This window comes from Rhinolophus sinicus, chromosome 4 (assembly GCF_057876585.1).
Source record: "Rhinolophus sinicus isolate RSI-liver-muscle chromosome 4, RSI-T2T, whole genome shotgun sequence".
In the NCBI taxonomy this organism is placed as follows: Eukaryota; Metazoa; Chordata; class Mammalia; order Chiroptera; family Rhinolophidae; genus Rhinolophus; species Rhinolophus sinicus.
The window spans coordinates 62595385-62610232 of record NC_142504.1 but is presented as its reverse complement, the minus strand read 5'-3'; the positions used below and the strand labels follow the sequence as shown (position 1 = coordinate 62610232).

The 14848-nt window shown below is 47.3% G+C and overlaps 1 protein-coding gene across 16 annotated transcripts in view; it reads right to left on the bottom strand.

The window, feature by feature from the left end:
* Nucleotides 1-291: 291 nt before the first annotated feature.
* The window catches only part of SLC41A3 (solute carrier family 41 member 3), a 71702-nt gene continuing 57145 nt past the window's right edge, over nucleotides 292-14848 (bottom strand). For 12 of the 16 annotated variants that reach the window (XM_074340435.2, XM_074340431.2, XM_074340436.2 and 9 more), the window contains 6 exons: nucleotides 13416-13562; nucleotides 10544-10688; nucleotides 9288-9367; nucleotides 7027-7161; nucleotides 2368-2516; nucleotides 292-1136 (listed from right to left, as the gene is read on the bottom strand). In XM_074340435.2, the coding sequence (XP_074196536.2) occupies nucleotides 930-1136; nucleotides 2368-2516; nucleotides 7027-7161; nucleotides 9288-9367; nucleotides 10544-10688; nucleotides 13416-13562 (863 nt within the window). In that variant the 3' untranslated portion in view covers nucleotides 292-929. The other 4 variants (XM_074340437.2, XM_074340445.2, XM_074340439.2 and 1 more) reach the window with 3 other exon arrangements.

Sequence of the window (14848 nt, the reverse complement as noted above, 5' to 3'; positions counted from 1 at the left end):
GAGTTCTGGAACAGTGGTTCTCAAATGAAAGAGTGCATCAGGACTACCTGGAGGGCTTGTTAAACCCACATTGCTGGATTGTGACCCCGAGACATTCTATTTTGCCAGGCCTGGGGGAAGGGAGGATTAATAATTTGGATTTCTAATAAGGTTCTTCATGATGTTGATGCTCCTAGGCTGGAGAGTATAGTATGACAAACATTACACTAGAGAAATGCCAGAGGTTTTTGTTACTTATGCACCCCAAGTCTCATGGTTGCATTAATATCTTTACAAACACAAAATGCCAAATACAATATAAACTATGCTTTATTTTTCACTTCTCAGTTCATTAAAATCTAAACAGAGGTTTTTGCTAAAAAAAAAAAAAGAGGGGGAAAGCACTGACAAGAGTAAATGCTGGGAGCAGATGAGGGGGTGTGTAAGGCCCCATCCTAGGAAGGGGCTGCACACATTTGCAGGGCACACCAGCAGAGTGGCCTACGGAGCCGAACCTAATAAAGATAGCAGTTAAGCCAGGGCTCAAAGAGTCCTGAAGCTTGGGCACACAACAGGTCTCCTTCCTGCTTCACCCCAGTCTGGGCTGCACTGGCATGAAACAGGGCCAATACATCCTCCAAGGTGTACTGGACAGGCCTCTTCTCCAGCATCTTCAGGACAGAGAACGCTGCTCTCCACACACACGTGCACACTCATTCACACACTCACCCAGCACTTGGGAACATGCAGTCACATTCACACACTCACAATGCTCCTGATTTCAGGCTTCATCATGGACTCAGGTACAAACTCTGCGGTCAAGGTGTGTGTGAGTCTTCTTAGTAGATTGACAAAGGGCCACCTAAGGACCCAGCCAGGGAGGAACTGCGTTCTATACCCTGTTGGTGTGAGGGAACATTCTACTGATTAACTGGGACTGCGTGAGCTCATTAGGGAGGTCCAGACGCTGGTTCTAAAATGCCATCCAGCTCTGCTTCACTCAATAACCAGCTGATAAGAAAGCAAAGTGCCAAGAGGCCAGTTCCTAGCAGGTCCCCTAGCCCTGTGAGGTAGGGGATACAGTGGTTGTCAGGATCCAGGGCCTGGTGCCACGTTAGCCGAACCATCACTTCTGCCAAGTACAGCAGGATTGTCACCTGTCATAAGAGCAAGCAGACACAAAAGATGGTGACCAAATCAGAAAGCCAAGTGTCATCAAGAAACTCTAGCAGATTTTAAGGGCAGACACCAGGTGGACAAGTCAACCCCTGGTAGTCCCCTTCCTCAAGCTTCTCTTGGGGTCTGACACCCAGCTATGAGCTTGTGAGTCCACCCTCATCCACACTTGCCTAGCTTCCCTCCCTGTGGTTGGGCCTTGCTCCTGGCATCCTGAAGTGCCAGACAGACCTGCTGCTGCTCACCAGCCTTTACCTTCTCTGCTGTACCAGATCCCTCAGCATCCTTGGAACCTTAGACACAAATCTTGCTGGGATTTCAATTTGGGTTTGCTGGAGGCCCTCTCATGGGCAGCTTTAGATGGTTGGCCTTTCCTGAAAGTGCCAGGGGGTAGGCCACACAGCCCTGGCCAGGTCTCAGGGATCCTTGATCCCTTATTGGGGGTTGTCCCCAGCCCCTTTCCTGCTGTTACTCAGGACAGGTCTCAGACTGCCCCAGCCTATTCTTCAGGGTCAGGGACATGCTGAGATTGTGAATGCCATAATTCAAGATCTGAAAACGCTAATCCCTTAGAATTGCCCTCCAGTGCCCAGTTATCCATGCAAAGGCCTCAGGCCCATCAGGACATCAGCCAGCTATAGTCTTGGCAGACAGTCTGCTGAGTACTACTCCAAGGCAGGCACCAGCTTAATCTCTTTCATGTCCTATCACCATCCAGCTCTGAGTAAAGTCCACACGTGCCTTTTAGCAACAGCTCAGCAGGATCCTGGTCCCTGCCCACCCCGTCTGTGATGGATGACTGATAAACATGGGCCAGTTCATCAGCTGGATATGTTCATCAGCTTGCTTCATGGCGACACGCTGAACCCTCAGGACAGCTCCTCTGATTCGCTGGTGAGGAGTGTGGAGTGAGCTGCATGTAGTATGGATTGTGCCTTGTGGTGGGTAGAATAATGAGAGTGCTGTGTGGAGTGCGCTGTGTGAAGTGTGCAGTATGGAGAATCCAGTATGGAGTATGGAGTGGCTTTTGTGTCTAGATCATGCCCTTGAGTTTGAATGAATTGACTTGACTCATGGAAGATGGGGATTGTGCCCTGAGTGTCCAGGAACCTCCAACCCCACCTCCTCAGCATCTCTACCAGGATAAGGAACAAAGCTTGCTGGCTGCCTAACCCCTGAATGCTGCTTTGCAGCTGCCACAGTTGTCCTTACCTGGATCAGGCCAGCTAGCAGATAGAATACCACAAAGGTTTTGCTGTTTGGGACCAAATGGCCTTCCACCAGGTAGATGACGTACAAGAAAATCAGATGGCCCGGAATCACTAGAAAGAGCAGAACTCGGGCTGACGTGGAATTGATTTCTGGAAGAAACAGAACCAAGGAGGGTTGTGTGACCTGACTGGAAGCAAAGCCCACCTTTGCATGTGCCAGTCTCCAGTGAGGTATCGACATTCATTCAGCTACTTCTTGAAGGTGCCAGGGGGTAGTCCACATAGCCCTGGTCAGTTTACTGAGCACCTACTATGTGGCAGGCATGTTCCAGCAAATGGGAATGTAGTCCTGTCCCTTACTGCATGGAGCTGACATTTTAGGGAAGAAAGAAAACCTGGAATCGAGTAGCAACAACAAACAAATAAGAAAGGTCATTTCAAACTGTAACAAGTACTAGGAAGAAAATAAACCAGATAATGTGGTAGAGGATGAAGTGTCTATTAGTGGAATGAGCTACTGGGGATTGGAAACCCTCTCAAGGAGATGACATTTAGGCTGAGATCTGAATCTGGGGGAAAGTATTTTGGCCAGAGGAAAGTGAATGTGCAAGGGATTTAAGGTAGAAAAGAGCTTGGGAGTGTCAAAAAAACAAAGGCTTTGCATGAAGAGTTAAGAACCAGGGAGGGTGGTACACTCATGGGACCTCAGGTAGCCCCTTCCTCCTGCCAAGCCTCTGGGACCCTGTCAGCAGGTACAAGTGATCCCCACACTCTCTTTAGGATCCAACACTCTACGAATTTGAGACTCTGCAAGAAACATGATTTACCCTGCCCCATGCTTTAAAACTGTAACATATGAATGTGATGTACTTCTCAAACACAAAGAGTTTCAATGAAAAGTAAGTCTCCATTTGCCTCTGAGTTAATATAATGTATTTCTTCAACTTAATATGGAAAAGGGAAAAAAGTCATGTGTAGCTTAGAAGATGAAAAGTCTACTATAAAATAATATGTAGAAAGAGGGTGAGAATACATAAGAGCACCCATATCTATTCATGATCAAAAATTAGACAAGGTATAAAGAGATTCTTTAAAAAACAAACAAACAAAAAACCAACTTAAAAAGGAGGAAGCAAAATAATTATTGTTGGTAGCTGGCATAAAACTCAAGAAAATCTACAGAAAAACTACATAAAGAATTCAGTAAAATATGAATTTTATTGCTGCTATAGGCTGTTTGTTCCTCCCCAAAATCTGTATGTTGTAACCTAACCCCCAATGTGATGGTATTTGGAGATGGGGCTTTTGTGAGATGATTAGGTCACAAGGGTAGAATCCTCATGAATGGGGTTTGTGCTCTTATGGAAGAGACTTCAGAGAGCTTCCTCACCCCTTCTACCACATGAAGACACAGTGAGAAGACAGTTGTCTATGAACCTGAAAGAGAGCCCTCACCAGACACCGGATTTGCTAGAGCCTTGATCTTGACTTTCCCGCTGCCAGAACTATAAAAAATAAATTTCTGTTGTTTATAAATCACCTAGTCTGTTTTTGTTATAGCAGCCTGAACTAAGACAGGTACATAAATAATATAGAAAGAAATACATTTTCTATATACAAATGACAAGTCAGAAAATGTATGGGGACTTCCACTTCTGGACAAGATGGGGTAGACACACTACTTATTCCTCTCACTAAATAAAACTAAAAACCTTGGGTATTATATATAAAATAAACATAAGAAGATTCTTTTGTTGTTGTTTGCTATTTTTTATTTATCCATCTAAATTCCTTTATTATATGTTGTTCATTCTTGTAGCATGGTTGCCTCTTTTCTTTTTCCTTTTTTTAGTTTCAGATATACAAAGCAATATAATAGACATTTACACCCCCCACAAAGTGATAACCCCTCAATCTACTACCTCTCTGACATTGTATACAGCTGTTATAATACCATTGACTATATCCCCTATGTTGTACTTTACATCCCGTGACTATATATTTAATTATAGCTGGCATTTAATACTATTCTACTTCAGTCTCAGGTGTACAGTGCAGTGTTCAGACATCTACACAGTTCATGAAGTGATCCCCCTGATAAGTCCAGTACCCATCTGGCACCCTACATAATCTTTACAACATTATTGATTATATTCCCCATACTGTATTTCACATCCCCGTGACTATATTGTGACTATTAATTTGTATTTTCTAATCCCTTCACCTTCTCCCCCACCCCCACGCCTCTCCCATCTAGCAACCATCAGTTTTTTCCTCTATATCTCTGAGTCTATTTCTGTTTTGACAAACATAAGAAGATTCTGAAAGGTGGAGAAAAAAGGCAAGCTGGCTAGGGACCTCAGAGCCCAGGGAACAACATGGCAATGAGTTGCCCAAGTTGTTGTTGTTTTTTTTTTTTTTTGCCTCATATATCCTAGCCTGGGTGCTGGAGAAGTCAGTAACCCAGAAATGCCAATGGGTACTGACCAAAAAACAGATTCAACGAAAACCTGCTTTCTCTAGCCAAAGATCCACAAAAGGGCAGCCTGGCAAACTAGAAAACTTTTAGATAATAACTGCTCTACTCCAGCCAAACACCACAGGAAAAACAGCAGCCCCACCTCCATCAGCAAAGGTCAGGTAGGGAGTCTGGACTTCTGCCCTCATCCAGGTGGAATGTGGTATTCATTCCTTCTGGCTGTGTGGAAAATAAATTGTACCGTGACTAGTGGTAATAAGGACCTTCCCAACCCCAACCACCATATCAGTGCAGGCCATGTGGGGAGTAATAACAAGGGACGCCTTTCCCTTCCAGCAAGGATGGTGTCAGAAGGACATGGACTTCTACCCTTCACACCAGTAACGAGGTGCTCCTTTTCCAGGAGGGTGTCAGTGGAGAAGGAGGGGGAATCTGGACTTCCACCACCACCTGGCAGTAAGGAAGCAGTGCATTCCCTTTTCCCACAGCGGTGCAGTGTCAGAGGAGGCCAGCTAAAATAGAAGACTTAAATAAGATCCAGAGTCTCATAATACTCTAAATGTCCAGGATTCAATCTAAAATCACTCATTATAGCAGGAAAAATCTCAGTGAGAAAAGACAACCAACAGATACTAACACTGAAATGACACAGATGGTAGAATTATGTGAAAGAAATTTTAATAAATCCACTTTTTAAATGTTTCAACCAGCAATTACAAGCACACTTGAAACAAATGATAAAAATAGAATAATTCAGTAAAGAAAGAGAAAGTCTCAGAAAAGTAGAAGATAACAAAAAAGAGCCATATAGAAATTTTAGAACTGAAAAAATACAATAGCCAAAAAAGTCCAAACAACTCACTGAATGGGATTAATAGCAGAATGGAAAGGACAGAGGAAAGAATCAGTGAACTTGAAGGAAAAACTATAGAAACGAGCCAATCTAAATAATGAAGAGTAACATACTGGGGGGAAAAATAAGAGAGCCTCAGGGAATTGTGGGTCTATAACAAAAGACCTAACATTCACATCATCAGAACACCAGAAGGAAAAGAGGAAGAAAGTGGGGCTGAAAACAGAATTTGAAGAAATAATGGCTTAAAATATCCCAAATTTGGCAAAAGATAAATCTGTGTATTCAGGGAGTTGAGTGCACTCCAAGCAGGTGAACCTGAAGAAATCCATACCAATGCACATCATAATCCTAAGTCTACAAAGAAAAAAGTCTTGAAATAAACAAGACTTAATGACACCTGATGTACACAGCAAAAACCATTCCAATGATGGCAATTTCCCATCAGAAAACATAAAGGTCAGAAGGAAGCGGCATATTTTTCAAGTGTTGAAAAGAACTATCAAACTTTTACCCAGTGAAAGTATCCTTCAGGAATATGCCAGCAGACCTATCCCAAAAGAATGGCTAAACGTAATTCCTGAAACAGAAAGGAAACGATAAAAGAAAATAAATGGGAGGACGACCCAATTTTTAAAAGTAACAAAAAGATAAAACACCTCCAGTGGTTCTCAGAATAGAAAATCCAGTCTCCTTTCTCAAGCTTTGAGGCCCTATATGATCAACTCTTTCCTACCTTTCTGGCCTCCGCTTCCTTCATCTTCTCCCTTGCTCATTATGCTCAGGTCTCACTGGCCTTTCAGTTCTTCAAACTTATCAAGCTCCTTCCTGTCTCTGGCCCTTCGCTCAGGCTGTTCCCTCTGCCTCAAATGCTCTTCCTGCTCCAGCATGCCTCCTCCCCAACCTACCCATGCTCATCCTCAGAGAACTTTCTAACCCCAAATCTGAGTATCTCCTTTAATTCTTTTTCATCATACCCTGTGCTTTTTGCCTTTTAGAACACATAACAATTTGTAATCATGTGTTCATTTTTTGGTGTGTTTGTTCTTTCACTTATACCCACAAGGGTAAGAAACAGCTTTTTCTCTCACCACTGTAAACTGATACCTAGTACCTAGCAGACATTCAATAAATATTTGCGTGAATGAATGAATCAAAGGCAGGGTTGGGGAGTCAGGTCTCTGGGAGAAGGAGCTGTGCCCTTGAAGATGATCTGTGCTGAAGTCAGCACTGGTCTTAGACAATAGCTACAAGCACCATATTCCAATGATGTTAATTTACTTGTTTAAAGAAATAGTCACATGGCTTCTGGAAGACATCAGACCCACCTGAGGTGCAGAAAGTGGAGCATGGGTTTGGCCAGAATGTTTTCATCCAGAGGGGTAGGACCCCAGGCGTGCTCCACATGTGTAGGTAAGTGGAGATCCGGCTTGTCTGAATGGCCACGAGATTGCCACCAACACCTGCAAGAAAAAAAAGCATCTGGTTTCCCGCTCTTTATAACAGTATCTTGAGTTCTAACCCTTGTTTTAAGTTCACTTCCCCCAGGAAGCCTTCCTTGACTGATTCAGCACTTGACCTCTTTTCCTTTCCTCCCCCTTGACCACAGATCTTATTTGGTACCAAGCAATGGTGGCCTGAACCTCATGAGTGAGGTATCAAGGTAGAAACTGTATCACCTTGACAGCTCTTAAGATGAAGGAAGTGTGACGGCAAAGTAGGTTCTGATACATATTTGTTGGGTAGAGGGAGAGTCAAAGGGAGGGAGGGAGGCAACTCAGGAAAGGAGTGAGGGTGAGGGAGGGAGGACAGTAGATGGAGAGGCCGATGGGAGGATATCTTGATAAACCACTTAAAGTCATAGGAAGTGACAGGGACCAGACTACAGACTAGAATACCTGAGACAGCGAAACGGAGTTTATTCACCTCAAGGTGAGGAAAGGGAAGAGCACAGTGGGTAAGAGCAGCAAGGGAGAAGAGAGACGCTCATGTGGCAACAGAGCTGGGGCTTAATGCAGAGGCTCCCAGCTTCCACAGGGAGCTGATGGTGTACAGCTCTGCCAGGGTCAGCGGGCCCAGCTAGCAACGGCAACCCTAAGCTCCTTCTGCAGGGGCAGACTCTGGGGCTGGCAGAGACCAGGGCCCACCCATGATGACTGTCTCCTTTAGAGGATGGGTTGGGTTGCCCCCATTCTATTTCCTCAGTCACACAGAGAACAATGGACCAGATATGCCCCAGTGACCTCCAGGGCAGAGACCAATGGCCTCAGTGCTCCACAGGATACAAAAAGTGGTCTGTGGGCAGGGGAGGGCTACAGATCTATTTTGCTGGGCCACACATGATTTAAAAAATAAAACAAATTCAATTGGCAGCATTTACAAATTAGGCCTTTAATCCAGATTCCAGCTTCTCCTAACAAGTCAGCTGAGGTATCTCTGGACCTCAGTTTCTACCAGCAGCAAGTGGGTGGAGCAGAACAGGCACTACTCCTGTCACACCAGGAACACGTGCCCTGTTCCCCATCACACGTCACTGCCTAGCTATTGACTTACCTGCTTAACTCATTCAAACTGCTCACTTGGCCCCTATAGTATCTGACTTGGTGCCATCCAAGGATACCTTTCTAAGTTTATGGCTGTCTGGGCCTGACTTAGCTGTTGCTGGCCTCACTCATAAAGGCCAGCCCTTGTGCTGGGAACACGCCCTGTGGGGCTCTGTCAAGGAGCAGATGTACTGAGGTAGCCTACTGACATGCAAGGAACACAGGCCTAGCTTCCCACAGAAGTGGGGAGGGGTAGCCCAAGGAGGGCCTCTGAAGCTTGTTTCTGAAGTCCCAGAAGGCCAGTGTCTGGGGACCAAGGAAACTATGCAATAAGTTATCATCTTTGGCTCTTTTCCTGACCAGTAGGCCCACTTATAGAGCCCTATCAGAAACCAGACACAAACCAAGCTTTGGTTAAAAGATGGGCCCTCGCCACTAATGTCCAAAGGGTCTAAGCCTGGAAGGTGAATCAATGAAGGGTTGGGTGGAATATAACAGGGATGGAAGGGATTGGGGCAAACTGGACAGCACAGGTCCTCTCTCAGCAGCAGCTGATTCCTGCCCTACCCCCAATGTAAACCCAGTATTGTCATAACCTTGCTTTGCAGAAGACAGAAATCCAGATTTTTATGTGTAAATGTCTGAGTTTTAAATGTCATCAATGTTAAAATCTAAGTTAAAAAAAAAAACCATGAGAGGCCAACACCCAGTTCTGATGGCTACATTCATTCTGCGGTGCCAGAGAATCCTGGGTTAAATTCTGTGTGCCTTCAAGGCATGGGATTTAGCTCTGTGGGAAAGTTCAGGTGGCATTTATAAAGAGCAGGGTGTGATCTGGTAAGCAATGGGCAGGGCTCCCCTGGAGGTCTCCTTCTCTCTGAGAAAAACCAGGCTCAGTAGCCTCTACCTGCTTAGCTTCATGACTCTGCCTCTGAGGGTCTGGGGTTGGACCTCTGCCATCATTGCTGCTCAGGTCCCACCACCTGGGCCCTGGGGGCCAACCCAGCCCAGGGACTCCCCCAGTGATGGGGGTTGCCAATACCTACCACATATGATGGGAGTAAATATGGCCATGCCTTTGTACTGCTCTTTGGAAATGGTTTTGTTCAAGATGAGCCCTCCGAAACTGGGGAGAGAGCAGACCGCAGTCAAATGACTAGAGTTTACAACTGTAAGTGGCCTTACAAACCTTCTTTGTATAAATTGCCTTATCAGTCTGTCTTCCCAGCTTAGCAAACACTTTCCTTACCCCTACATATCTGTTATAGCCAGGCTGGACTCCCCAGTGCCCTCTGCACCCTACACATGCACTTTCATCTCTAGTCTGAGTCTTAGCTGTTCTAGAAGGCCCTTCACATAATGCCAGCCCACGAAAAACAAACAACAAACTTCTTTTTCCAAGGTCACTTAGCTGGCTGGAATCTGTGACTTGACAGCCCCTGAATTGCAACTGAGCTGATCCTTAGCAGAAAATGAGCCTGCATGAGTATTATCTCCTGCCCTTTGTTCCTGGAAGATGCTGCAGCAAGACCTCACTCCCACCAGCCCCTGTAGTTTGGCAAAGGCTACCCTGTCCCCAGAGCTCCAGAGAAGTGAGATCAGTTTGTGTAAGGAGCCCGGAAGCAAAGATACCTAGACCATACCTTCTCTTCCCTGAGTCAAAGTTAGAAAAGCACATCAGAAAGGAGTGAGGTGGCTCTATCTGGGTCTGCTAGCAGAAAGGGCCCTCGAGAATGAGGCTGGAAGATGGAAGACCTGGGCTCAGCTGGAAGACCGAAGGATCCAGGGGGACTAAACCCTCAGCCCCACTAGGTCCCACCAACAGTCATCCTGTGGAAATGGTGTTCATTGAGCCATCACCTTGAGGCCAGGTGAGGGACTCCCTGCAACCTAAGCAGGGGTTCAGGCCAGTGAGAGTTGTGGCAGCAGGGGAACAGGAGACCTGGTATCCCACAGTGCCAAAATGGGGCAGAGGGCCATGGCACTAGTGCGCTCATCTGACGTTTCCAGGTTCAGCTCTTCCTGGCTCTCTGGTGCTCTGGCAATTGTAAACAGGACTGTCTCTCAGAACAAACAAGTCTAGGGTTCTTGGTGGGAGAGAGAGAAGAGTAAAGAGGTATTACTCAACCAACACCAGGAGTTAGCGAAGGAGCCCACAGTTGAGTTCACTCTGTGACCACAGGGCGGTGAGCATCATCCTCTTCCAGGGGACTCCTTGGCTCTCAGGTCACTCTCCTGACCACAGAGCCAGGGGATGGCAGAGGGAGGGAGAAAGGGGACAGAGGCTCTCACCCAAGCTTACCTGCTGATCACCATTGCCAGGATGATTGGGAACCACCCGAACTTTAGGATCTGCATGATGGGTGGGTTCTTCTTGGCAATGAGGACCCACACCGGAGTCAGGGCCATGAGGCTGGTGCAGACCAGCGGAGTCAGATACCGGCTGTCTAGGAAGAGAAAGAGAAGGAGAAAGGGGACACATGCAGCTGTGTGGCCAGGGCCAGAGCACACAGCATGGCCTGGCGGGCTGTGGCCTGGGTTGCAGAAATGAGAGGTGGGCTGGGAACTAAGGGCTCTGGAGTTCTGAGGAGACACCCTAACCTCAGTGTAGGGTAGACTGTACTACCATCCTTTCCAAAGAATTTTCTCCATCCTGTTAAGCTACTGGAAAAGTTCCTCCCTGTCGACAATTCCTGTCACATTTAACTTCATTTCTCCAGCATTTTTGTTATTTTCCTGACTTAAGTACCCTCCTCCACCTCCTTCCAACTTTACTATTATTAATGCTATCATTTATGGGATCATGACCATGGGCCAGCACTTCTGGTACATGAATTCATTTCGTGTTCTCAACAACCCCACAGAGATAGACAAGAGGAGACTGCAGTGTGAGAAAGTGGCCCACCCAGGACACGATCCAGCAAGCAGTGAAGTCACGGCTATAGCCACAGTCGGTTAGTGAAGCCAATCCTGCTCCCTCCTTGGCATCCGTGTCTCATAGGGCCTGGCGCTATGGCCAGCTTTGCAGCTATTCATGTCCCTGTGTCATGTGAAGATGAACCTAGGTCTGAATCAGCTGACTTGGGCATGCACACAGACACCATTCTCACTCATTCCCTTCTGTCTTGTACTCTGTGTGTGTTTCACTTTCTACACGCACACAGACCAAGACACTGGCTTTCTCTAGAACTATCCTCTCATCTCTGGCCCTGCCTCCTGAGGGCAGGTTCAGGGTGGTGCACACCCCTCTGTTGAGTCGTCCCAACACGCAAAGGGGTAGGTCTGTGTTCCATGTCCCCTTTCTCTCAGCAGCATTAGTAGGAGCAACCCCTTCTTGCCCTTCTCTGTACTAATCAATCGTGGTCCCTTCATCTGCCACAGGGAGGCCCACTTCCTCGGGCAGCTACAAGGAAGGACAGAACCCAGGTGCCTGAGGCTGGCTAGAGACAAACTGCTTCATGGTGAAAGTGGTCAGCCTCTTTGTCTTACCAGAAGACAGGAGGCAGGCCCAGTGAGCTCTAAGCAAGTCTCAAACACTCTGGGAGACAGCAACCTACAGGAGTGCCTATTTGCAGGACATTATTGCGGCTAGCCCAATTTTTCTAGAACTACTCAGAAGCTGTGGCAAGGGTTCCACCTCAGTCTTCCAGCACCATGGTGAGTACTTCTCCTGCATGTGGCTTATCTTCCTGACTACACTGGCAGGTGTGATGGTCGATGTGTCACTCCTTGTCAGTAAAGATTTATCTGATATGTGCCAGCCCCAGTGACCCCCTCCTCCCAGTGCTCCAAAGATAAATTCACAGTCTAATTGGAAAGACGAACCATCCATCAATGATTCAACATCTAATAAGTCATGTGTTGAAACACACTATTTCAGTAGGGGTACAGAAGGGACAGGCAGGAAGGGTCTGAAGACACCTGTGATTCATATTTATTTTGCAAATCAAATGCAATTAACTAACCCATACACACATCTTCTTGTTTTAAATTCAGTTTTAAAATAAAATTAGATCTTCATTGCCACTTATATGAACTTTGAGAATCTCCCAAGCTGTTAAACATTGGTGGTGGCAGGCAGCTTCCGGGGTGGTGAGGAGCAGGTCCCAGAGCTGAGTCGGAAATAGTCCCAGTGTCTGAGCACTCCCAATCAGAAGTGTTTTGCTGCTCTGCTTCAGTTGCCAACATGTAAGAACGGGTGACATCTCAAATCCTTGGGTCCATGTTCCGACAGGGCAATGATAAATTGGAGCTCCGCTGTGGCTGCTCCTCTGTCTGGGGCATTTCCTCCCACCAACGATCACCACATGCCCCACCCAGTGCTCCTCAATGTCCTCACCACTGTCTACTCTACTCATTTATGCTACTTGCCCCCAGGCATCTGGGGTCCTCACCACACTCAGAAGTGACACTAAATGCAAACAGTTGTGTGTAGCCATCTTATCTAGACTGTACCAGCTGGAAAGTAAAACAGTGATGTTTGGAGAGGAGCAGTCAGCTGTGCAAACCCAGCAGGCGAGAGCCATCTGGGCAAGGGTGATGCTGCCTGCCCTCAGAGCTCAGGGCATGCACAAACCGTTTCCAGGGCAGACCTGGGGATACCTCTGGTGTAGTGAGGGCCTGTTGCCAAAAGATGTGTGAACATCTCGTCTCCCTCAGCTGCTGAACAGGTTGCCAGCCTGCTTCAGAGGAGCTCTGGCTTCCCCTGCCTCGTGCCTATAGGAGAGCATATGCTGGTACTGCTGCTGCCTTGGCTGAGGCATTCCTTCTTGGGAGTCACTTCTTGGGCAGTTTATATGAGTCTTGTATGAACTGCCTTCCCCAAGGAGGCACTGTCACCTGTGAGGATGTGCTGCAGTGACCAGACCAGCCTCAGGCCCTCCCTGGCCTCCTCGCATACCCTGATCCTAAGAGGGAAAATGACAACCTATGTGTCTGCTGACTTGAGTAGTTGTGTCCCATCTAACATGATTGGGACAGCTTGAGGCACTTGCTGGAGAACACCTTGACTTGTTCAATGACCTCAGGCTTTGCCTCTGTAAAAGGAGGATTTCTGACTCCATGACGGACCCCAGGTTCCTTCCTGAGGGAACAATGCCCAATCTGAATGTTGCAGGCACAAACACTCCCACTCAGCCTTGCTGGTGGGCCCCTCCTCCTTGGGGCCCCCCTACCTTTGTATTTATAGAAGAAGCTACTAAAGAAAGCCAGAATGGACAACGTGATAAGGTCTCCCAGGCTGGCTGCAATGGGTGTGGCGATGTTGTCTGGATTGACCCCGAGCTTTCGAGCACCAATCACTATACAGACCATCAGCATTCCTGTAGAGAGGAGAGAGAAGAGACTCAAAGCTCAGGGAATCAAGTGGCCCCAAGGAAGCTCAGCAGCACAGGGGAGAAGTGACACAGGATGAGCAGGTGGTCAAGAGGCTGCTCAGTAACTTCCCTCTATCCACATAAGCCTAGGCTGAAGGCTGGGACAGTCGGACTCTGCTTTGTGACTTGTAGGCATAATGCTAAGAAGCGACCTGCTGGCTCTGATGACACACTCAAACCTGTCGGGGAAATAGCAGTCAAGTGGTTCCTGGGTTCTCAAACCGCTTGGAACTACAGACATGAAGCTCACAGCTCCTCACTGTAGGGAAGATACTCCAAAACTGCTCTGAGCAATGGGAGCCCCAAGGACTGAGCCTACTGTGTCTGTTGGGGAAGCAGGAGCCTGGGTGGAATTAGTAGTGTGAGAGGTTTGTTAGGGGCAAAGCCTGTGAAGGGAAATGGGAGGGGTGGCAGTACAGAGTGGACTCTGCGGCAGGAGACAGGGAAGGAAGGAGCAGGAGCACACGCACACTGTAGTGCAGTGCTGGGCAGCTCGGCAGGGCTGTCAGGTGTCCTCAAGCCAAAGGCACATGGGTAGGTACACATCTCTGGGGAACAGGCCTATCTCAGGAGCCCCACAGGGCCACCACTGGGTGCAGGAAGCATGTGGCCTCTGAGTGCAGGGGTGATAGATTTTAGGGTACAGCATTAGAGATCTGCTCCCCAGCTGGAGACCTGAGAGGTACCTTTTCGTGGCCACCCTACCTCACCAGGTCCTACTTTCTGTTCTGACTCTGTTCTGAGGTGACTGTCGCATGTGAACTTCTAGGCCCCAGCTGCTGCCTAGGACTTAATCCAACAGCATCTAATGTGGGTCTTTAAGAAGACACTTTGTATCTTGGCTCGTGGTGTTTAACACTTTACCTAGCATTCTGTAACTAAAAATAATTAGAATTATTACATCAATGTGGTCCTAAAGCTGCCACAACCGGCCATAGTTTGTGCCCTATTTTGTGACCAGGTCACAGCTCTTTTCTCCCTTTTGAAATACCAGTTTTAAGTGAATCTGAGTTGTGTGGCTGAGCTGGTGGTCTGGTGACAATCCCACTGGGACTATATAAGGGGCACCACCCCCAGTTTGAGAGCGCTTATTATAAACCACCACCACCACGTGGCTTTATGGCAGTCATGTCGCAGTCACACTGAGCCACGGGCAGCATTTCTGACCTTCCACACATCTTTGGACAACCCCAATTACATACATCCATGGAGCCGAGCTTTACCCCATTTCT